The sequence below is a fragment of the Mesoplodon bidens genome (genome assembly GCF_964165515.1).
Source record: "Mesoplodon bidens genome assembly, chromosome: 6".
NCBI lineage: Eukaryota > Metazoa > Chordata > Mammalia > Artiodactyla > Ziphiidae > Mesoplodon > Mesoplodon bidens.
In genome coordinates, this window is record NC_138162.1 from 9,179,739 (window position 1) to 9,204,107 (window position 24,369).

Consider the following 24,369-nt stretch of genomic DNA (forward strand, 5'->3'; position numbering starts at 1 on the left):
AGGGCCAGGGTGTGCGAGAACAAGAAGCAAGAAGATGCCCAGATAGACACAGACGAGGGAGTGTGGGTGAGACAGAGGAGAAACAGGTGTTGCCTGCTCTGGCCCCTTTGAGGCTAGGCTGTGTTCTGCTTTGGGGTCCGAGTGTCCTTTGGGTCTGGCCACTAAGCCCACCCTGGCCCAGGCTGTAGAGTGTGGACTTCAATTTCTTGCTGCCCAAAGGCCTGTGTGTGAGGTGCTTCCCCCCAGCGACCCCCGAGCAGTGCTTGAGGCCTCCAACAAACAGATTCTGTGTCTTGGATGTCAAAGGCTACTACGTGTACTTCCTTGGTGACCCGGCGCTAGGAGGGACTCTTAAACTCCATGTTGAGTGTTCTTCGTGGGTTTCTTGTGGAATTCTCTGGGCTGTTCTCCCTCTCCCACTGTGGGAAAAAGACCTGAGGGATGCCAGAGGTGGGGGCCTGGGCTGGAGGTGCCAGTACCCTTTTGGGGACTTTCATGGTCAAGGGTCACCCGATTCTCACCTTAGTCTGGCATGAACAGGCCTGGAGGCAGTGACAGCTCAGACTCGGGTGTCCAGCCCCAAACTGCAAAGTCACTTATGAAGAAGGTAAAGAGCTATGGTGGTGAAACCTGACCGGTCGCGTGCTCACAAGGAGCCTGTGTGTGTCCAGGGCTGGCAGCCCCTCCCTGGCATTCGGGGTGGCATATCGCCAGCAGGTGAGCAGTGGAGACAGGACAAAACCACCGGCGCTGGACGTGGTTGCATGTCCCCCAACTCCTGGCAGCCAAATGGCCCCGGCCTGGCACAGACAAGGCGCGGGGCGAGCCAGAGATAGAAGCGCCCCTCTGCGTTCCTTGCTGGCGACCTGTTAAAATGCACGCGTTTCACATGCTTTTATGGAAACTGGTGTTTTCTCCCTCCAGAAGCATTCCAGAGGGCTGTTGCCAGAGAATGGCAGGGCTTTCTTCACTCCTCTTGGATCCTTCTGGCTTGTCACCAGGTCATCTAAGCTAAATGGGGGTAAAGAAGCCCACCAGCTCTTTCTAGAAGGCTGGAAGGCCAGGGTGCTGGCCAACCCAGCCAGCAGCCGGGATGAGCTGGAAAGAGCTGGAGCGCAGAGCATCCCCCGAGGGATGCCAATCTCGGTGCCTCAGAGACAGCAGCGAGCTGGGGAAAGGTTAAAACAAACGTTTATTTAACAAATTATATTAAGAAGACAATCACACAGTGAAACTTCCCTTTGCCAAGTACTAGAGTCACCTCAAATAAATACACGCGGTAGGGCATTGTTCCTAAGCTAGTGACATGGCCACCTGCCTGAGGCCTGTCTCCTGGTGGTGACAGGCCCCGCCAGCACGGTCGCAACAGGTGAAGAAAGCTGGCCACCCGGGGGCGTGGTGAGGGTGGGCACCCGGCCCCTCCAGGCCCTGGGGAGGTGAGCTCAGCTTTCGTGCACCCGGCAGGCACGGGGCTGCCGTCAAGGCCTCTCTGTGTCTTCACCCTTGGGTGCACCAGGTCTCGGGAGCTGCGGGCTGGGACCCCTGTAAATGGTGACGGGCAGCCCGCAGCCCCGGGACTGCACCCAGCTCTCGTCCCGTGCTCGGCGAGACACTGTCACACCAGCAGGGCCAGTGACAGCTGGGAACCCATTACTGGACTGGAGGCAGGTGCTTGTGATGGGACAGCTGGCACCGGGGGCTCTGGGGCCAGATCCCGCCCCTGCCACTTACCAGCTTTGTGCCTGTGGACATGTCTCAGCTTCTTCAGCTGGAACCGGGAGCAAACAGCATACGCTTCGGAGTATTTGTTTTTTTGGGGGGAGGGGTGGTGACAGGAGAAAATGTGCTTCAAGTGCCAGCCTAGCGCCTGGCAAGGAGTAGGTGCTTTGTACGTGTTGGTCCTCCTCGTCCCCCGCCGCCTTCTGAAGGACACGGGGGCAGGTGGTGGCCATCAGAGCCTCCCAGCAGGGTGGCCCTCTGGGGAGCTAGGGCAGGGGCCTAACCCGCTATTTCTCCCCGCCGCCGGGGTGCTCATCCCTCCGAGTGGAGGCTGTGGCTGGTACCAGTTCCCGGACTTCGGTGGAAAAAGCCTTGTTATAAATTTGCAAGTGAACTTGGAGTCAACTGCTTGCTCCGTATCACTGCTGTGCTGTTTCCAAGGCCTGTGGAGAGAGACTGGGAACGTTCAGGGGGGAAGAGAAGGCAGCAGGGGACGCTGTGCTCTGGTCAGTCCTTCCGGGAAGGATGGAGGCCGCCGCCCTTCATGTCTCCGAGAGAAGCCCCGCCTTCCCTCCCCACGTGGCCAGAGGGTTTGTGAAGAAAAGCACCGTCCCAGAAAGAAAGAGAGGTGGCTCGGTCCCGAGGTGAGCGAGCTCCACTTCCACGCGGGGCAGGCGGGGCACGTGGGCACCCACCTCAGAAGGAAAGGTGCAGAGTTTGGAGCAGCCTAAAATCTGCCACGGACGCCAACTTCTCCCTTAACACTGTCACTGCTTCATTGTCTTAAGCTGCCGTCATGGAGACGTTCACAGTCACTGTTAGACCCAGACCAAGTCTGGAACGTTGTGTGGGGGGGGTCTCTCCAGCTTGCCTGAGTCCACAGAGGTTTGCCCTCTTCCCGGCGGCCCTGCAGCCCTGCGCCTTGCTCTGCCTGTCCCAGAACTGCAGGATGGCCCAGGGCTGGCGGGGGGCTGGCGGCTCCTCTCCCCAGCCACACCCTCACTGCCCTCAAGGGATCCCAGGGGGCTGTCTTTGGACCTCCTAGGACCCATCGGAGCCGCTGAAGTGCTTGGTTCTCAGTCAAGGGAGAAAGGCCGTGGGGTGTTACCTGTTGGAGATGATCCCACAGTTGGGGTGTGAGGAGAGATGCAAGGACAGAGCCCACGAGCCAACACAGCCAGACAGAGGTGAGCGGAGACATCACCCCTCTGCCGGTTTTGGACCAGCCCCACCCGTCCAAACGGCAGCAGCAGACACAGGTTCTCTGGGCCCCACGGGGCTCCCCCAATTCCCCAGAAACAGCCCGCTCATTTCAGTGCATACATTTGAGACCGGTTCATCGGCTCTGTCCTGGGTAAGCACCGATCCCAAAGGGTCCTCATGGGGACTTGCCATCCCGCGCCTCCCGGGCCCTGGCGGGTTCTACCAACTAACTGCCTTTTCCTGCCACCTGGCCATGCGGGAAGGCCAGCCCCTCCGGGGATGTCCTCAGGTCTCGGGGACAGTGGGGAGAGGTGAGCACATCTCTAACGCACAGAAATCAGGAGGTATCGAAATGAAGATCAAGGGGCAGCCGTGGGGGAAGAGTGGAGGGCCTGGGGATGGTGGGGCTGATGCAGGTATGTGAGGGATGTTTTGCCCCAGCCTCACTTCTCAGCCAGAGGCGGCGGCTCCTAACTGCTGGCCAGTTCCTGCTGCGCCCCAGCCAGCCCTGTGCCATCCTAGGAACTGCAGGGAGGAGGGGCTGTCCCTGGCTGGGCAGTGGCTCTCCTAGGCTGACTTCCTATGCCAGCGACCAGACACACATCGAACCTCACGTCCGAAGCACCAACCATCTGGTGACCCCCGAGATGTGAGATAATAAGTTCTGGGGAGTTAGGACAAATTCCAACAGCCAGACAAGGCAGCCACAGGGTGAGGACTGAACCTCCAGGGAGGACAGCGGCCCCCTTCCCATAGCACCCATGGGACTGCCACCCAGTCCCAGCTGGCACTGTGGGGAATGCCAGCATGGCCACTGGCCACTTGTGGCAGAAATGTCAGTTCTGGCCCCAGTTTGGTGACCTGGGTCAGACGGACTTTTCAAAACAACTGTCCCTGTTAGCAGAGGCCACCAAGACACTGCCTGGCTCTGAGAAGCTGGGTGACCGCGTGTCCACGTCCCTGGGCACGGGCTCACAGAGCCACTTCACCCACGGCCTGGTCAAGGTCAGAGCACCGGGCCGGGCAGTTGGGGCTGTCATTGGCACGTGGGCACTGCAGAGATGAGCCCTTTGTGGGGATGAGGGTGTGAGGTGAGTGAGCCCAGCGTCCTGGCAGCAAAGCTCACGTCCAGGCAAGCACCTGGCCACACGGCCGTCTTGCTGGGAAGGCAAGTCCTCTCTGGGCCGGTGGCTGGGGGACGGCTGTCCCCTGACCTCAGGGCATCCAGTGTGTGAATTGAGGGGCGAGTCCGAGGTTGTCCACAGCGGGCAGGGAGCCGGGCCCAGGTCCACGTGGGGACCCACTGGCATCCTCCCATGTTTCCTTAGGGTCCCTGTGAAATTCTCGGGCACTTGATACCGTTGGCTTGAGCAATGTGTTCCGTGGGTCTGGGGCGATCCGTCAGCCCTGGAGGGCCCCGTGCGAAGCCACCAGCCCCTCAGGGTCTTCTGCGAGGAAGCAATGGCTTAGTGGTGGCGACAGTCCGGAGAGCAGGGAGCCGGTGGCGTCACTGGGCAGCCAGAACAACTGTCCAGGGCCCTCGGGGTGACTCCCGTGGTGGGTAGGGTTGTTCACAGGACAACTGGTCATCACACAGACATGGTAGGAGCCACTGGTCACTACAGCACACACAGATTAGTCGAGATTATGAACAGCATCCCCAGGGAAGCGGGGTGTCACGTCAGGCAAGCCGATGACCGAGGAGGTAACAGCTCAGCTGCCCAGAGTCTCCCAGAAGCGCCAAGCGGGGTAGTGTGGATGGGCGGCTGGGGGGACCGGGCGAGGGGGGCGCTCAGTAGTCTGGGCAATGCATCTTCTCCCCGCAGGCGGCCCCTCAGGACTGGGGGATCTGCTGGCACCGGGTGGGGCTGGGCGGGAGCCGGGCGGCGGCGCTCTGCTCTGTGCGGAAGCTGTACTCGTACTGCGGGGGGAGGGGGCAGAGCAGCACAGTCAGGGCACGAGGACACCAGAGAACACCCCCCCCACCCCACGGCCTCGGACAGGCAGGCGGAGGCCCTGAGGACACGGGATGGGCGGCCCTCTGCACGTGCACATGTACCGCAGGCGTGAGCTGTGCACATGCATGGCGGGCGGGGGGGGGAGATGCCTTTGGTGCTGCAGGTGGCTGTCTAGTTGGTGACAGTTGGTGCCTTCCGGTCCCTGCCCGCCCCCGAAAGGTGAGCTCTCGGCACCAGCAGTGCCCAAAGCCGCGGTGCCTGCAGTGGACGCGCACAGCTGCCCGCGTGTGCCCTGCCGCCCCCCGGCGGATGGTCCCCACGCTCCTGCTGCTGGAGGAGTCCCACGGACGGGGACAGACCTGGGGCTCCATCCCAGACCTGACCTGGGCTAGCCGCAGCTGCCAGGCTTGGGGGACCCCTGGACTTGCTGCTCTGCTCACTGCTTCCTGACCTGACCTGAAGACAAACACCTGCTGACATGGGACGCAGGGAAGGGGCGCCATCCCACACCCCGAAGCGCACTCTGCACTGAGCTCCCAGGCACGTCCTCGCATGTGATGGACCTGGGGCTCCATGAGCCTGGGCCAGGGCGGGCGCCGGCGGTGTGTACCTGTGCCCGGCCCGCCCTGCTGCTGGCCCGAACCAGAGCTCAACCCTCCTGCTTGAGACCCAAGCCTACCTACCTGACCCCGGCTCACGGAAATGACAGAAGGTAGGTTCCGAGTCTGGCGGAGATTTAGAGAAGGGGTGGGGACACCTGTGGTTCTTGAAGGCCAGGCAGGATTTCAACATCCAAATGTTGGGCAGGGCATGCCAGGAAGAAGAGGGGGCACAGGTGAGGAGTGCCCGCCAGGCAGAAGGGCCAGGCCTGAGGCTGCGGGGCTGGGGAGTGGGGCCGTGGGAATGGCCTGGACACCACACAGGGCAGCCACGTGGGTCCATGGGTCTTAGAAATGAGTTGCTTAGATTAGGTCAGTGGTCGTTAAACATTGAAAATATAATATTTTAAAACTTTTTAGCAGTAGAATTGCCATAAAACAGGCTTCCTTCCCTACATAAAGCAAAGTTGAGCGGCTTGGTTGAACTCAGCCACTACCTGAAGCTGTCGCCTCGGGGACACCAGCGGGGGGCTGCCAGGAAGGTGACATGGAACCATCCCAGCAGGAGGGTGACCGCTGGGTGGCCACCCAGTAGGGTACAGACCCCAGCCGCAGCCATGGGCTCCAAATGCCCTCCCGACCCCCAAACTGAGCTGCCTGCGGCCAGGAGGCACTTCTGAGGGCCACGCAGAGAAAGGAGCACAGCTACAGGCTGAGGGGCTTCAGGGATCCTTCTAGAAATGAGGGGAAGCAGAAGCTCCTGGAGGGTTTTACTCCTCCCAAAGGGAAGTGGTGGGGAGGCCGAGGCAGCCAGCAGACTACCACTGCAGCACTGCGTCCTCAGCCACCCTGCCAGTGGTCCCGGAGGCCGACCCAGGACAGACACAGATCCAGGCTGGCGCTGGGTGCGGGGGCGAGGCCTGGGCTGGCCCTGGCTGTCCCGTGTGAGCAGCAGAGGTGAGCAGCCTTGAGCAACCACAGGGACCAGGTGACACTGGTGATAGGACTGTGGTCCCTACAAACGGAAGGGCCGGGGAGGGAAGGACTTGACGTTGCAGGGTGACCTCAGGCAGGTCTTTCCTCCTCTGAACCTCAGTGAACTCACCTCTAAAGAGGGGTCACATCAAGAAATAAGTGTTGGCGAGGATGTGGAGAAAAGGGAACCCTCGTGCACTGTTGGTGGGAATGTAAATTGGTACAGTTACTATGAACAGTACGGAGGTTCCTTAAAAAACTAAAAATAGAACTGTCACATGATTCACTTCTGGGAATTTACCTCAAGAAAAGGAAAACACTAATTCAAAAAGTTCTACGTACCCCCGTGTTCACAGCAGCATTATTTACAATAGTCAAGATATGGACCAACCTAAGTGTCCATCGATGGATGAATGGGTAAAGAAAATGTGGTACATATACAGTAGAATATTCCTCAGCGATAAAAAAAAAAAAGAATGAAATCGTCAATGAAACTGAAAGCTGGTTCTTTGAAAAAAGAAGCAAAATTGATAAACCTTTAGCCAGACTCATCAAGAAAAAAAAGGGAGAGGGCCCAAATCAATAAAATCAGAAATGAAAAAAGAGAAGTTACAACTGACACAGAAATACAAAGGACCATAAGAGACTACTACAAGCAACTATATGCCAATAAAATGGACAATCTGGAAGAAATTGGACAAATTCGTAGAAAGGTACAATTTCTCAAGACTGATCCAGGAAGAAACAGAAAATATGAACAGACCAATTTACAAGTACTGAAATTTAATCTGTGATTAAAAAACTCCCAACAAACAAAAGTTCAGGACCAGATGGCTTCACAGGCGAATTCTATCAAACATTTAGAGAAGAGTTGACACCTGTCCTTCTCAAAACTATTCCAAAAAAATTGCAGAGGAAGGAAGACTTCCGAACTCATTCTATGATGTCCCCATCATCCTGATATCAAAACCAGACAAAGAAAGATACCACAAAAAAAGAAAATTACAATATCACTGATGAACACAAACGCAAAAATCCTCAACAAAATACCAGCAAATTGAATCCAACAATACATTAAAAGGATCATACACCATGATCAAGTGGGATTTATCCCAGGGATGCAAGGATTTTTCAGCATCTGTAAGTCAATCAATGTGATACACCACATTAACAAATTGAAGGATAAAAACCATATGATCATCTCAATAGATGCAGGAAAAACTTTTGATAAGATTCAACATCCGTTTATGATAAAAATTCTCCAGAAAGTGGGCATAGAGGGAACCTATCTCAACATAATAAAGGCCCTATACAACAAAACCCACAGCTAACATCATACTCAATGGTGAAAAGCTGAAAGCATTTCCTCTAAGGTCAGGAACAAGACAAGGATGTCCACCCTCATCTAAGATCAGGAACAAGACAAAGATGTCCGCCCTCATCACTTTTATTCAATATAGTTTTGGAAGTCCTAGCCACAGCAATCCGAGAAGAAAGAGAAATAAAAGGAATCCAAACTGGAAAAGAAGTAAAACTACTGCTGTTTGCAGATGACATGATACTATACATAGAAAATCCTAAAGATGCTACCAGAAAACTACTAGAGCTCATCAATGAATTCGGTAAAGTTGCAGGATACAAAATTAACACATAGAAATATGTTGCATTTCTACACACTAACAATTAAAGATCAGGAAGAGAAATTAAGGAAACAATCCCATTTACCGACTTCCGGGAAAGATGGTGGAAGAGTAAGACGTGGAGATCACCTTCCTCCCCACAGATACACCAGAAATACAGCTACACGTGGAACAACTCCTACAGAACACCTACTGAATGAATGCTGGCAGAAGACCTCAGACCTCCCAAAAGGCAAGAAACTCCCCACGTACCTGGGTAGGGCAAAAGAAAAAAGATTAAACAGAGACAAAAGGATAGGGACGGGACCTGCACCAGTGGGCGGGAGCCGTGAAGGAGGAAAGGTTTCCACACACTAGAAGCCCCTTCGCGGGTGGCAGGAGGGGGAAAGGTTCCGAGTCGCGGAGGAGAGCACAGGCACAGGGGTGCGGAGGGCAAAGCGGAGAGATTTCCGCACAGAGAATCGGTGCCGAGCTGCACTCACCAGCCCGAGAGGCTTGTCTGCTCCCCGCCAGGGCGGGCGGGGCTGGGACCTGAGGCTCAGGCTTCCGTCGGAGCGCCGGGAGAGGACTGGGGCTGGCGGAGTGAACACAGCCTGAAGGGGCTAATGTGCCACAGCTAGCCGGGAGGGAGTCCGGGAAAAAGTCTGGAGCTGCCGAAGAGGCAAGAGACTTTTTCTTCCCTCTTTGTTTCCTGGTGCACGAGGAGAGGGGATTCAGCGCGCTGCTTAAAGGAGCTCCAGAGATGGGCGCGAGCCGTGGCTGAAAGCGCGGAGCCCAGAGACGGGCGTGGGACGCTGGGGCTGCTGCTGCCGCCAAGAGACCGGTGTGCAAGCGCAGGTCACTGTCCACGCCCCCTTCCGGGGAGCCTGTGTAGCCCGTCACTGCTGGGGTCCCGGGATCCAGAGACGGCTTCCCCGGGAGAGCGCATGGCACGCCTCGGGCTGGTGCAACGTCACGCTGGCCTCTGCTGCCGCAGGCTCGCCCCACACTCCGTACCCCTCCCTCCCCCCAGCCTGAGTGAGCCAGAGTCCCCGAGGCGGCTGCTCCTTTAACCCTGTCTGAGTGAAGAACAGACGCCCTCCGGCGACCTACACGCAGAGGCAGAGCCAAATCCAAAGCTGAGACCCGGGAGCTGTGAGAACAAAGAAGAGAAAGGGAAATCTCTCCCAGCAGCCTCAGAAGCAGCAGATTAAATCTCCACAATCAACTTGATGTACCTGCATCTGTGGAATACCTGAATAGACAACGAATCATCCCAAATTGAGGAGCCGTGTGGATGAAAGGCTCTTTTTTTTTTTTTTTTTTTGCGGTACACGGGGCTCTCACTGCTGTGGCCTCTCCCGTTGCGGAGCACAGGCTCCGGACGCGAAGGCCCAGCGGCCATGGCTCACGGGCCCAGCCACTCTGCGGCACGTGGGATCCCCCCGGACCAGGGCACGAACCCACGTCCCCTGCATCGGCAGGCAGACTCCCAACCACTGCGCCACCAGGGAAGCCCGGATGAAAGGCTCTTGATGTTGCAGCCAGGAGTCAGTGCTGTGCCTCTGAGGTGGGAGAGCCAACTTCAGGACACTGGTCCACAAGAGACCTCCCAGCTCCACATAATATCAAACAGCGAGAATCTTCAAGAGATCTCCGTCTCAACACCAGCACCCAGCTTCACTCAACGACCAGCAAGCTACAGTGCTGGACACCCTATGCCAAACAACTAGCAAGACAGGAACATCAGCCCCATCCATTAGCAGAGAGGCCGCCTAAAATCATAAAAAGTCCACAGACACCCCAAAACACACCACCAGACGTGGACCTGCCCACCAGAAAGACAAGATCCAGCCTCATCCACCAGAACACAGGCACTAGTCCCCTCCACCAGGAAGCCTACACAACCCACTGAAGCAACCTTAGCCACTGGGGACAGACACCAAAAACAACAGGAACTACGAACCTGCAGCCTGCAAAAAGGAGACCCCAAACACAGTAAGATAAGCAAAATGAGAAGACAGAAAAACACACAGCAGGAGAAGGAGCAAGATAAAAACCCACCAGACCTAACAAATGAAGAGGAAATAGGCAGTCTACCTGAAAAAGAATTCAGAATGATAGTAAAGATGATCCAAAATCTTTGAAATAGAATAGACAAAATGCAAGAAACAGTTAACAAGGACCTAGAAGAACTAAAGATGAATCAAGCAACGATTAGAAACACAATAAATGAAATTAAAAATACTCTAGATGGGATCAATAGCAGAATAACTGAGGCAGAAGAACGGATAAGTGATGTGGAAGATAAAATAGTGGAAATAACTACTGCAGAGCAGAAGAAAGAAAAAAGAATGAAGAGAACTGAGGACAGTCTCAGAGACCTCTGGGACAACATTAAACACACCAACATTCGAATTATAGGGGTTCCAGAAGAAGAAGAGAAAAAAAGAAAGGGACTGAGAAAATATTTGAAGAGATTATAGTTGAAAACTTCCCTAATATGGGAAAGGAAATAGTTAATCAAGTCCAGGAGGCACAGAGAGTCCCATACAGGATAAATCCAAGGAGAAATACGCCAAGACACATATTAATCAAACTGTCAAAAATTAAATACAAAGAAAATACATTAAAAGCAGCAAGGGAAAAACAACAAATAACACACAAGGGAATCCCCATAAGGTTAACAGCTGATCTTTCAGCATAAACTCTGCAAGCCAGAAGGGACTGGCAGGACATATTTAAAGTGGTGAAGGAGAAAAACCTGCAACCAAGACTACTCTACCCAGCAAGGATCTCATTCAGATTTGATGGAGAAATTAAAACGTTTACAGACAAGCAAAAGCTGAGAGAGTTCAGCACCACCAAACCAGCTTTACAACAAATGCTAAAGGAACTTCTCTAGGCAAGAAACACAACAGAAGGAAAAGACCTACAATAGCAAACCCAAAACAATTAAGAAAATGGGAATAGGAACATACATATCGATAATTACCTTAAATGTAAATGGACTAACTGCTCCCACCAAAAGACACAGATTGGCTGAATGGATACAAAAACAAGACCCATATATATGCTGTCTTCAAGAGACCCACTTTAGACCTAGAGACACATACAGACTGAAAGTAAGGGGATGGAAAAAGATATTCCATGCAAATGGAAATCAAAGCTGGAGTAGCAATTCTCATATCAGACAAAATAGACTTTAAAATAAAGACTATTACAAGAGACAAAGAGGACACTACATAATGATCAAGGGATCAATCCAAGAAGAAGATATAACAATTGTAAATATTTATGCACCCAACATAGGAGCACCTCAATACATAAGGCAAATAGTAACAGCCATAAAAGGGGAAATCGACAGTAACACAATCATAGTAGGGGACTTTAACACCCCATTTTCACCAATGGACAGATCATCCAAAATGAAAATAAATAAGGAAACAATCTTTAAATGATACATTAAACGAGATGGACTGAATTGATATTTATAGGATATTCCATCCAAAAACAAGAGGATACACATTTTTCTCAAGTGCTCATGGAACATTCTCCAGGATAGATCATATCTTGGGTCACAAATCTAGCTTTGGTAAATTTAAGAAAATTGAAATCATATCCGCTATCTTTTCTGACCACAACGCTATGAGACTAGATATCAATTACAGGAAAAGATCTGTAAAAAATACAAACACATGGACGCTAAACAATACACTACTTAATAACGAAGTGATCACTGAAGAAATCAAAGAGCTAATCAAAAAATGCCTAGAAACAAATGACAATGGAGACATGATGACCCAAAACCTATGGGATGCAGCAAAAGCAGTTCTAAGAGGGAAGTTTATATCAATACAATCCTACCTGAAGAAACAGGAAACATCTCAAATAAACAACTTAACCTTGAACCTAAAGCAATTAGAGAAAGAAGAACAAAAAACCCCCAAAGTTAGCAGAAGGAAAGAAATCATAAAGATCAGATCAGAAATAAATGAAAAAGAAATGAAGGAAATGATAGCAAAGATCAATAAAACTAAAAGGTTTTGAGAAGATAAACAAAATTGATAAACCATTAGGCAGACTCATCAAGAAAAAAAGGGAGAAGACTCAAATCAGTAGAATTAGAAATGAAAAAGGAGAAGTAACAACTGACACTGCAGAAATACAAAAGATCATGAGAGATTACTACAAGCAACTCTATGCCAATAAAACGGACAACCTGGAAGAAATGGACAAATTCTTAGAAATGCACAACCTGCCGAAACTGAACCAGGAAGAAATAGAAAATATCAACAGACCAATCACAAGCACTGAAATTGAAACTGTGATTAAAAATCTTCCAACAAACAAAAGCCCAGGACCAGACGGCTTCACAGGCGAATTCTATCAAACATTTAGAGAAGAGCTAACTAACACCTATCCTTTGCAAACTCTTCCAAAATATAGCAGAGGGAGGAGCAATCCCAAACTCATTCTACGAGGCCACCATCACCTTGATACCAAAACCAGACAAAGATGTCACAAAGAAAGAAAACTACAGGCCAATATCACTGATGAATATAGATGCAAAAATCCTCAACAAAATACTAGCAAACAGAATCCAACAGCACATTAAAAGGATCATACACCATGATCAAGTGGGGTTTATTCCAGGAATGCAAGGATTCTTCAATATATGCAAATCAATCAATACACCATATTAACAAATGGAAGGAGCAAAACCATATGATCATCTCAATAGATGAAGAAAAAGCTTCTGACAAAATTCAACACCCATTTATGATAAAAACTCTCAAGAAAGTGGGCATAGAGGGAACCTGCCTCAACATAATAAAGGCCATATATGACAAACCCACAGCCAACATCGTCCTCAATGGTGAAAAACTGAAACCATTTCCACTAAGATCAGGAACAAGACAAGGTTGCCCACTCTCACCATTCTTATTCAACATAGTTTTGGAAGTTCCAGCCACAGCAATCAGAGAAGAAAAAGAAACAAAAGGAATCCAAATCGGAAAAGAAGAAGTAAAGCTGTCACTGTTTGCAGATGACATGATACTATACATAGAGAATCCTAAAGATGCTACCTGAAAACTACTAGAGCTAATCAATGAATTTGGTAAAGTAGCAGGATACAAAATTAATGCACAGAAATCTCTGGCATTCTTATATACTAATGATGAAAAATCTGAAAGTGAAATGAAGAAAACACTCCCATTTACCATTACAACAAAAAGAATAAAATATTTAGGAATAAACCTACATAAGGAGACAAAAGACATGTATGCAGAAAATTATAAGACACTGATGAAAGAAATTAAAGATAATACAAATAGATGGAGAGATATACCACATTCTTGGATTGGAAGAATCAACATTGTGAAAATGACTCTACTACCCAAAGCAATCTACAGATTCAATGCAATCCCTATTAAACTACCACTTGCATTTTTCACAGAACTAGAACAAAAAATTTCACGATTTGTATGGAAACACAAAAGACCCCGAATAGCCAAAGCAGTATTTTTTGTTTGTTTGTTTTGTTTTTTTTTGGCAGTACGTGGGCCTCTCACTGTTGTGGCCTTTCCCGTTGCGGAGCACAGGCTCTGGACGCGCAGGCTCAGTGGCCATGGCTCACGGGCCTAGCCACTCCGCGGCATGTGGGATCTTTCCGGACTGGGGTACGAACCCGTGTCCCCTACATCGGCAGGTGGACTCCCAACCACTGCACCACCAGGGAAGCCCCAAAGCAATCTTGAGAACGAAAAATGGAGCTGGAGGAATCAGGCTCCCTGACTTCAGACTATACTACAAAGCTATAGTAATCAAGACAGTATGGTACTGGCACAAAAACAGAAATGTAGATCAATGGAACAGGATAGAAAGCCCAGAGATAAACCCACACACATATGGTCACCTTATCTTTGATAAAGGAGGCAAGAATATACAGTGGGGAAAAGACAGACTCTTCAGTAAGTGGTGCTGGGAAAACTGGAAAGGGACATTTAAAAGTATGAAACACTCCCTACTGCCATACATAAAAATAAACTCAAAATGGATTAAAGACCTAAATTTAAGGCCAGACATTATCAAACTCTTAGAGGAAAACAGGCAGAACACTCTATGACATAAATCACAGCAAGATCCTTTTTGACCCACCTCCTAGAGAAATGGAAATAAAAACAAAAATAAACAAATGGGACCTAATGAAACTTAAAAGCTTTTGCACAGCAAAGGAAACCATAAATAAGACCGAAAGACAACCCCCAGAATGGGAGAAAATATTTGCAAATGAAGCAACTGACAGGATTAATCTCCAAAATTTACAAGCAGCTCATGCAGCTCAATAACAAAAAAACAAACAACCCAATCCAAAAATGGGCAGAAGACCTAAATAGACATTTCTCCAAAGAAGATATATAGATTGCCAACAAACACATGAAAGGATGCTCAACATCATTAATCATTAGAGAAATGCAAATCAAAACTACAATGAGATAACATCTCACACCAGTCAGAATGGCCATTATCAAAAAATCTAGAAACAATAAATGCTGGAGAGGGTGTGGAGAAGGAACACTCTTGCACTGCTGGTGGGAATGTAAATTGATACAGCCACTATGGAAAACAGTATGGAGGTTCCTTAAAAAACTACAAATAGAACTACCATATGACCCAGCAATCCCACTACTGGGCATATATCCTGAGAAAACCATAATTCAAAAAGAGTCATGTACCAAAATGTTCATTGCAGCTCTATTTACAATAGCCAGGACATGGAAGCAACCTAAGTGTCCATCATCGGATGAATGGATAAAGAAGATGTGGCACATATATACAATGGAATACTACTCAGCCATAAAAAGAAACGAAATTGAGTTATTTGTAGCGAGGTGGATGGACCTAGGGTCTGTCATACAGAGTGAAATAAGTCAGAAAGAGAGAAAGAAATACCGTATGCTAACACATATGTATGGAATCTAAGGGAAAAAAAAGGTCATGAAGAACCTAGGGGTAAGACGGGAATAAAGACACAGACCTACTAGAGAATGGACTTGAGGATATGGGGAGAGGGAAGGGTAAGCTGTGACAAAGTGAGAGAGTGCCATGGACATATATACACTACCAAACGTAAAATAGCTAGCTAGTGGGAAGCAGCCACATGGCACAGGGAGATCAGCTTGGTGCTTTGTGACCACCTAGAGGGGTGGGATAGGGAGGAAGGGAGGGAGGGAGACCTAAGAGGGAAGAGATATGGGAACATATGTATATGTATAACTGATTCACTTTGTTATGAAGCAGAAAGTAACACACCATTGTAAAGCAATTATACTCCAATAAAGATGTTAAAAAAAAATTACCCAAGGAGGCAAAAGATCTGTACTCCAAAAACTATAAGGCACTGATGAAAGAAACTGAAGATGACACAAACAGATGGAAAGATACACTGTGTTCTTGGATTGGAAGAATCAATATTATCAAAATAACTCTCCTACCCTAGGCAATCTACAGATTCAATGTAATCCCTATCAAATTACCAATGGCATTTTCACAGAACTAGAACAAGAAAAATCCTTAAAATTTGTATGGAAACACAAAATACTCTGCATAGCCAAAGCAATCTTGAGAAAGAAAAGTGAAGCTGGAGGAATCAGGCTCCCTGACTTCAGACTATATTACGAAGCTACAGTAATTAAAACAGTATGGTACTGGCACAAAAAAGAATATATAGATCAATGGAACATGATAGAAAGCCCAGAAATAAACCCATGCAATTATGGTCAATCAATCTACAACAAAGGAGGCAAGAGCATAGAATAGAGAAAAGGCAGTTTCTTCATTAAGTGGTGCTGGGAAAACTGGACAGCTACATGTAAAAGAATGAAATTAGAACATTCTCTAACATCATACACAAAAGTAAACTCAAAGTGGATTAAAGACCTAACTGCTCCTATAGGAAAACATAGGCAGAACACTCTTTGACATAAATCATAGCAATATCTTTTTGGATCCATCTCCTAGAGTAATGGAAATAAAAACAAAAATAAATAACTGGGACCTCATTAAACTTAAAAGTTTTTGCACAGCAAAGGAAACCATAAACAACCTATAGAATGGGAGAAAATACTTGCAAATGATGTGACTGACAAGGGATTAATCTCCAAAATATGCAAACAGCTCATACAGCTCAATATCAAAAAAGCCCAAACAACCCAATCAAAAAATGGGCAGAAGATCTAAATAGACATTTCTCCAGAGAAGACATAACAGATGGCCAAAAGGCACATGAAAAGATGCTCAACGTTGCTAATATAGAAATGCGGATATAAACTACAATGAGGTATCACCTCACACTGGTCAGAATGGCCATCATCAAAAAGTCTACGAATAATAAATGCTGGAGAGGGTGTGGAGAAAAAGGAACCCTCCTACAGTGTTGGTGGGAATGTAAACTGGTATAACCAGAGAACAGGACTGGAGAACAGTACGGAGGTTCCTTAAAAAACTAAGAATAGAGCTACCATATGATCCTGCAATCCCACTCCTGGGCATATATCTGGAAAAAAACATAATTCGAAAAGATACATGCATCCCAATGTTCATATATATACACACACACAAACACAATAGAATACTACTCAGCCATAAAAAGGAATGAAATAATGCCATTTGCAGCAACATGGATGGAGCTAGAGATTATCATACTAAGTGAAGTAAATCCGACAGAGAAAGACAAATATCATACGATATCGCTTACATGTGGAATCTGAAAAAAATGATACAAATGAACTTATATACAAAACAGAAATAGACACACAGACATATAGAAAACAGATTTATGGTTACCAAAGGAAAAGCAGGGGGGAGGGATAAATTAGGAGTTTGGGATTAACATATACACACTGCTATATATAATATAGATAACCAACAAGGACCTACTGTATAGCACAGCGAAATATATTCAATATTTTGTAATAACCTATAAGGGAAAAGAATCTGAAAAAGAATATATGTATGTATGTGTATATATACACACATACATAACTGAATCACTTGCTGTACACCTGAAACACAACATTGTAAATCAACTATACTTCAATAAAAATTTTTTTAAAATAAATAAAAAATAAAATAATGAAATCTTGCCTTTGTGACAACACAGATGGACCTTGAGGGCATTATGCTAAATAAGTCAGACAGAGAAAGACAAACACCATCTGATCTCACTTATATGCGGGCTCTAAAACACAGCAACAACAGCAACCACAAAACCAAGCTCACTGTGCAGAGAGCAGATGGGTGGTTGCCACAGGCAGCGGTGGGGTGGGGTGCGCGAAACGGGTGAAGGGAGTCAAAAGGCACAAACTTCTAGTCACGAAATAATTACGCCATGCGGGGGGGATGTACAGCCTGGTGACTACAGTTATTAATACTGTACTGCATCTTTGACAGTTGCTAAATATTAAAAGTTCTCGTCAGAAGTCAAAAAATTGTTACTGTGTATGATGAGGGATATTAACCACACTTATTATGATGATCGCTTTGCAATATACACAAATAGTGAAACATGTTGTACACCCGCAACTAATACAATGTTATATGTCAATTATACCTCGATAAAAAAGGTGGCGTGATGATCTCTACTTCCGGGGCCTATTGTGAAGGTAGGACGAGGTGAGGCAGGTTAAGGGCCCGCCTTCCCCAGCACCACGCAAGCACTCGCTGCACATCTGTTGGCTACGTGGGGGAGCCCATCAAAGTAGCCCCACTTTCCTGCTAATGACCATGGCCTGGGGACTCCAGCTCCCAGGAGGCTGGAGGAGCAGTGCAGCCCCGAACTAGGTCTTCGGGCAAAGTTTGGGACAATACCGCCACCTGGTGGCTGCTCAGGCGCATCACGGCTCCATCGGCACCCATCACATTCCCTGCCCCCATGCTGGGAGCTGGGGCCAGGTGAGAGCCCTACAAGAGTGGCAGGGGATGGACATGGGCACACCGGGGCCTTTAACCCAAATGGGCAACACAGGACGAAAGCAGTGTGGGGGAGAGAGCATAAGAGCATTTCTGCCAATGGCCGAGGGTGGTCCCTGAGGAGCACCCAGGGGGTGCCACAAGCCCTGCTGGAGACATATGGAACCAGGAATAAAGGGATGGGAAGTGGAAGTACTTGGGGGGCAGGGTAGCTGGAGTTACAGGTGTGGAGCTGTTTCGAGAAAAGCACCCAGGGTCGGAAGACAAGAGGATGGGCCTGGCACTTGGGGCCAGGAAGGGAGGAGGAAACTAGCCCTGACGATGGACCCAGGGGCCAGGGAGGAGGGCAGCAGTGCCTGAACTGCACGGGCTGGGGGCACGGTAGTTAAAAACACATGGTGATCTTAGCAGAGGCAGTTCTGGGTGGGCAAAGATTCAAGAGAGCAGTGCTGACGTGGACTGGCGAGTGTGGTCTCTCCTCAGGCGTGGGGGGAGGGTGGCACCCAGCTCTGAAGAGGCTGTTAACAGCAGGCTGATCAGCCTTTAACACACGCAGATCCTGACTCACTAGGTCTGGGGTGGGGCCTGAGATTCTGCATCGTGAACCAGCTCCCAGGTGACCTGATGCTGTGGGTCGGTTCCATGGCCCAATCAGTGAGATGTGGGAGTGGATGTGGATGGGAGTGAGCAGAGAGGAGACCAGAGGCATCAGGGCTGAGGGGCTGCTGAAGAGGGGCTGGGGGAGAGGGTGGGGGAGGAGGCTGGTGGGTGGGAGGGGGGCTCGCTTTGGCTGCTTTGAGGCCTTGCCTGGGAGACGCCCACCTGGGGCCGCAGCAGAGGTGAGGGAGCGAGCCCAGCGCCAGGCGCCCTGCAGGGGCACCGTCACGCGCTGGGGAGACAGCTGTGGGCTGTACCACCTCTGCTCTTCCAGAGTGTTTGCTGTGTCCGGCTCCCAGGGTGGCGGGGACTCCCAGGGCAGCGAGGCCACCTTGGTTAGTTGGGGGCTGGCCACAGAAAGCGCGTGGAGGGAGACAGAAGCCCGCGTTCCCAGACGTCCAGAGCCGGCCCGGGAACGGGCCGCAGACCTGGACGCTAACGGGGTGGGCCCGGCAAGGACACTCCCGATGGCAGGGTGGCGGGGGGGGGGATGAGGGGGTGCAGGTGGGTAGGCCAGGGTGGAAGGGCCCTGGTTGGGGGTCGGAGGCCAGTCTTTGTGGCCAGGGGTAGGGACACGGTCACTGCAGGAGAGGGAGTATAGAAGGGTCTTCAAGGGTAAACTGCCAAACTCCTGCTTCTCTCACCCTCGGGGGCGGGGCAGGGGGAGAATCAGGAGTGCACCCGCCGCCTCCTCCTGACTCACGGCCCAAGTTCGCCGCCGCCCCAGGAGGGGGCCAGGGACCCGCCGCACAGATTGCTGTCCGCCCGCCCCTGCCCTTGAGATTCTTCCCTTTGTAGGTTATCTTGGCTGGAGAAAAGCACCTCTTGTTTTCTCTAACTCCTCGAATGAAATTTCAACATACGTCCCCCGTCATAATCCCCCTTAGGCCGTGGATAACCCTTCCCACAGACGCTGTCCTCTGCCTGGGATTGCTGGCCCCAAAGTGTTTGCCCAAGAGACTAGGGCCGCTTCTGGAAGCCCTTTCACTCCCTTGGGCAAACACTGAGTACCTTTGAAGGTGGATTTGGGCCCGGATCTGTTGACTCAGAACATTAGCCTCCTGCATGAGGAAAACCTGCACTCGCGTACAAACAGCAAATCCTTTTTGAATTAAAAAAATTTTCAATTAAAAAGCATTTTGGTTCGCAGAGCTGAGCTCAGCCGAGCGGCGCCCAGCCCTGGCCACAGCGCCCTCTGGTGGGCATGGGCCATTATCACAGCAGCAGGAAGTCCAGGAAAGAGACGTCGCTGTCGGGGGCTCTGTGGGGCTTCCCTGGGCCGAGGATGGTGGGCCCCTGGCAGAAGACCCTGCCACAGCACGCGATTCCCAGATTACAAGAGCCTTTTGTCACAGTGAGGCCAGCATCCTGGCGGTGGGAGATGCCGACCTTGGTTTCCAGCTGCACTGGGGAGGCCAAGTCCCTCTAGCCCCAGCCTCATGGCAGAAGGAGGGTGATCAAGCCCCCCACCCACTCTTGAGAGTGAAAAAGCAGTCCTCCATGTGCACCAGAATCAAGGGTTTGAACCAAAGCCAGTGCTGCCTGGGCCCTGCCTGGGGTCGGGGTGGGGTGAGGGCAGGGCAGGCATCAGCATTTCTTAAAAGCATCCAAGGGACTTTAATGGTTAAGCAGGTAGAGAACCACTACCTGAAACCTTTTGCTAAAGAAAATAGAGGGGAAAGAAGCAAAGGCAAGCATACACCCTCCCACCCTTCCCTCCCTGGGTCTTGTAACTATCAAATCAACGAGAGGGCTCCAGACAAGAAACAGCAGTAAGGGATTGTTTTTAGAACCCGAGTTTTGAGATGCGGAAGCTGAGGCTCAGGGAAGGATCAAACTTCCCAAGGTCCCTTGAGGGCTGGATGAGGCCAGGGGCGGGGACAGGCACACTGCTGGTGGGGCAACCAGCCTCAGGACCGGTGTCTACACGCACCTCTCATACGGGTGGAATTCCGAAATGGGGGACAGGTGGGGGTCACAGAAGGGCCTGGAAGGATGTGGCTAGAGTGGGTCTGAAGGAGCCCAGGCTGGGCCTCAGGGCCCTGGCCAGGTGAGGACAGGTAGGGGGCAGTAAAGGAACAAGACACCAGCCAACTTGAAGTCTGGCGCAGGGCTGGAGTGACAGTCACGGCGGGTCCCCAGGGCAGATGGGCGGTGGGTGAGGTTCTGAGCAGTGGCCCCGGCCGTCCCCACAGCCTGCCTTTCCCAAGCCTGTCCTGGCACCTGTCCTGGCTCCACGGGCCAGGCCATGACACCTGCTGTGTCACCCCGGGTTCAGCCCCTCTGGGAATTTCAGCTCCGGGAAGCTTCCTCTCCTCACACGAGGACTCTGTGTCCTCCCATCTATTTCTGGAAGCCTGGCTGCTGGATCTCGGGTACCCCTGGAGAGGAAAGGGGCAGGTGCCATTGTGAGAAGTGGGCCCTGAGGGGCCTCACGTGCCACGGCACAGGCCTCCTCTGTGTGCTGGGAGGGCCCGTCCAGCTGATTTGAATACTCCACCCCTTCAAGCTATGAAAAGGGCCACTGAGGACCAGAGGGGCAGGGACGGGCCTGAGGAGGGGACACCCTGTGGCCTGAGTCTCCCCATTTCTTCCCACAGGAGTGCTCGTTTCATACTTGGATCATGGTTCCACAGAGACATCCAAAAAAATGGGTGAAAGGGGGAGACCCTGGGGTTGACAAGCCCGTAGAGGGGCTCTGTCCAGAGAAGGGCTGTCATGTGCACACTGGGGCCCGGGGGATGGAGGGAAGCCAGGACTGCCCCCCAGACCTGGGGGGGGCGGTCCTGAAATACCCCCGAGCTGGGGAGATGCCTTGTTCATCCCCTCAGTTGCTGAGAGCCCACAGCTGGGCCTGGAGGTCAGGGCTCCTGGACTACACCCCATGAGCCCTGTGGTCACTAATAAGGGGACAGGAGGAGCGGGAGCCTTCGGGTCCCAAGCCAGGGTCGGGGACAGAATCCTCACTCCCAGTGAAGCTGGTACTGCTGTTCTTCCCACGTGAGCACGGCGGGGCTCAGAGAGGGGAGGAGGCTGACCGAGGCTACCGGGGTCGAGAAGCGGGCGGGTCCCACAACAAGCCCACAGCGGGGTCAGTGCGACCCTCGCGGGAAGCCTCTTCTGTGTTTCCCTTCTGGCTTTCCCGTTGGGCTCCTCAGCTCTGACCCGAGAGCAGCAACCCCAGAGTCAGAAACCCTGAGCCCCACCCAGTCCCACTGCTCAGTCTCACCCTAAATGAGGGGCTGAAAAAGGACCCCTCATGACCCACCTGCTCCAGGAGCAGGCACCACGTCTGTCTGGGCACAGGGCACGGCTGCCGGATGAATGCATGGACCACGTGCCGATTTAAGCCGTACCTCTTTTGACTCCGGGGCACCCAGGTCATTTTCATCAACCCTCATCAGCACCCCCCGCCCCTTTCCTGCTCTAAGCCGGGGAGTCCCGGGGCGGGGATGGTGACACCCACCAGCACCCTACACGGCTTACTACCCTGGGCTCAGTGCCGCAAGAGCCCCCCCACTCTCAGGGCACCCTCAGCTCAGGAGCACCTCCACCTAGGAACCGACAGAGCATCAAAGAGCGGTGAAGTAACTCCTACGTCCCCACCCGGGCGGAGCCCCAGCCCCTGCTCCGGGAGTGAGGCGTCAAAGGTTTCTGCACACACCTTTCCCCACACATGGCTTCTCAGATCTCCCCTCCCTCTTCCTGTGAAGCACCACACCTCTGTGCCTTTCCGAATGCTACTCCCTCTGGGACATTCATCCTCCTCCAGGGAGGACTAATCACTAGCTTCCAGGGCCCCACATCACTTTCCATCTCCTCCTTAAGTGCAGGGTCGGGATGGGGCCTCAGACATTTCTGTAGCTTCAGAGGCTGGTAGAGGCTGTGGCCCAGAATAGATGAATAAATTAATGAATGATGGATGGATGGATAGATGGATGGATGGATGGATGGATGGATGGATGGATGGATGGATGGTACAGGCTGTGGGGAGGGGGGAGGTGAATGGGTGGATGAATGAGTGGATGGAGACACAGGTGGATGGATGGACGGGTGGATGAATGAGTGGATGGAGACACAGGTGGATGGATGGACGGGTGGGTGGATAGGTGAGTGAAGGGTCAGATCAGGCTCTGGGGACAGCTCAATGCAAAGGAGAGAAGACAGCTAGCTTAGGGACTCAGTCCTCAGGCAGGGGGCAGGTCATTCTGGTCTTGTCTTTGGAAGCAGCAGTGTGTCGGTCCAGCCCTGGGTCCTCTGAATTCCCACAGCCTCTGAGCCTGATGGTGTGATGGCCCCTAATCCGTGGTATTTAACTCATGGAGGCAAAGTGCTGACCCCAGGGCTTGTTCACATCACCCCTGTGAATGGTGAAATTATGAGTCGACATGTGATCTGTGTTTGTATCTCCATGCACAGACATGGGCAAGCTGGAGGTTCACACACTGGTGGCCTGTGTGGTGTTTAAAATAGTTATAAACATTGCAAAGTTGAAGAGACTTTGCATAAAATGCCAGCATTTTCCAGATTTTATAAAACAAATGGGGGCTATGGCGATACTGGACCTTCATCCTTGCACCCCAACCCTTAGCCTCACACAGGTGAACGAAGGCTGCTTCCTTTAGAGAGAGGCGTGCTTTCCAGTTTGCCGCAGTCCCCACCATTCCCTACGAACTGCCCAACCAGAGTGTCGACAGCCATTTTATCACTGTGAGTGCATTTTGTGTGGGCACATGGGGACAAAGTAAGCAAGAAAGTGAAATATTTCTTGCACCCATGACTCTTAAAAGTAGAAAGATGAAAGACAGAGAAGGCCACGCATTTTAAGGAAAATGGGGGAAAGCACATTCTAGGACTGCTGCGTGATTAATAACAAGCTTCCTTCTCCTGGCCCCTCCCAGGCTGCAAGGCTGGGGGCCCAGCGGGTACCTGCAGGTCCAGCCATTGGTGTCGGCATGGGGCTCTGGGCAGGGCTGGGGACTGACAGATGCCTTTGTGGCTGAATAAACGCCGGTTCTGTTGGCAAAGAGCCATGGGGGCTCACCCCTCATTGAGTCAGCATGTCAGAATTCATCTGAATGTCACCTAAAAAATGGATATTTGTATTTTCCCTCTCCTAGGTTATTTGTGGAAAATATTTAAAACAATGCCGCTTTCTGGCGCTGATTTCTGAGTGGAAAAGGAGAAGCTGTGGGGTGACTCTGGGAAGGTGCCCTACCCATTCTTTATCTTCATGCTCATTTTTTTACCTACATGCTGGGCAACCTTCTAAGAGTTCAACTGGCAGGGGGGAGGTATTACTTTCAAACTTGGGGGATGAGAGTTCCCAAAAGGACAGAAAATGACAGAAAAATCCTTTTATGATGGACTTCAAAAGACGGCATATTCATCTTGACTTCAGTTCTTCATGACCCAGGTATACAACGCATGACAGTATCCAGGGCAGGTAATTCTGTCCGCCAAACATCAGCTCTGGCTCAGCCTGGCTCCCTCATTTATATGATGAACGCCCTGGGCCGCTGCAGGAGCGACCTGGTGACCTGGGTGGCGGCTGCTGCTTGGCGACACCACTGCCGACAGAACCAAAGAAGCTGGGGGGGGGGGGACGCAGACTCTCAGAATTAGGAACTCTATTAATATAATTTACCATATTAACATTCCTGC

General features: G+C 50.8%; 1 protein-coding gene across 2 annotated transcripts in view; it reads right to left on the minus strand.

The window, feature by feature from the left end:
- Positions 1-1,180: 1,180 nt before the first annotated feature.
- The window catches only part of MVB12B (multivesicular body subunit 12B), a 194,437-nt gene continuing 171,248 nt past the window's right edge, over positions 1,181-24,369 (minus strand). The window contains exon 10 of one of the 2 annotated variants that reach the window (XM_081236904.1): positions 1,181-4,843. In XM_081236904.1, the coding sequence (XP_081093030.1) occupies positions 4,757-4,843 (87 nt within the window). In that variant the 3' untranslated portion in view covers positions 1,181-4,756. The remainder of the gene's footprint in view (positions 4,844-24,369) is intronic. The other variant, XM_081236903.1, reaches the window with a different exon arrangement.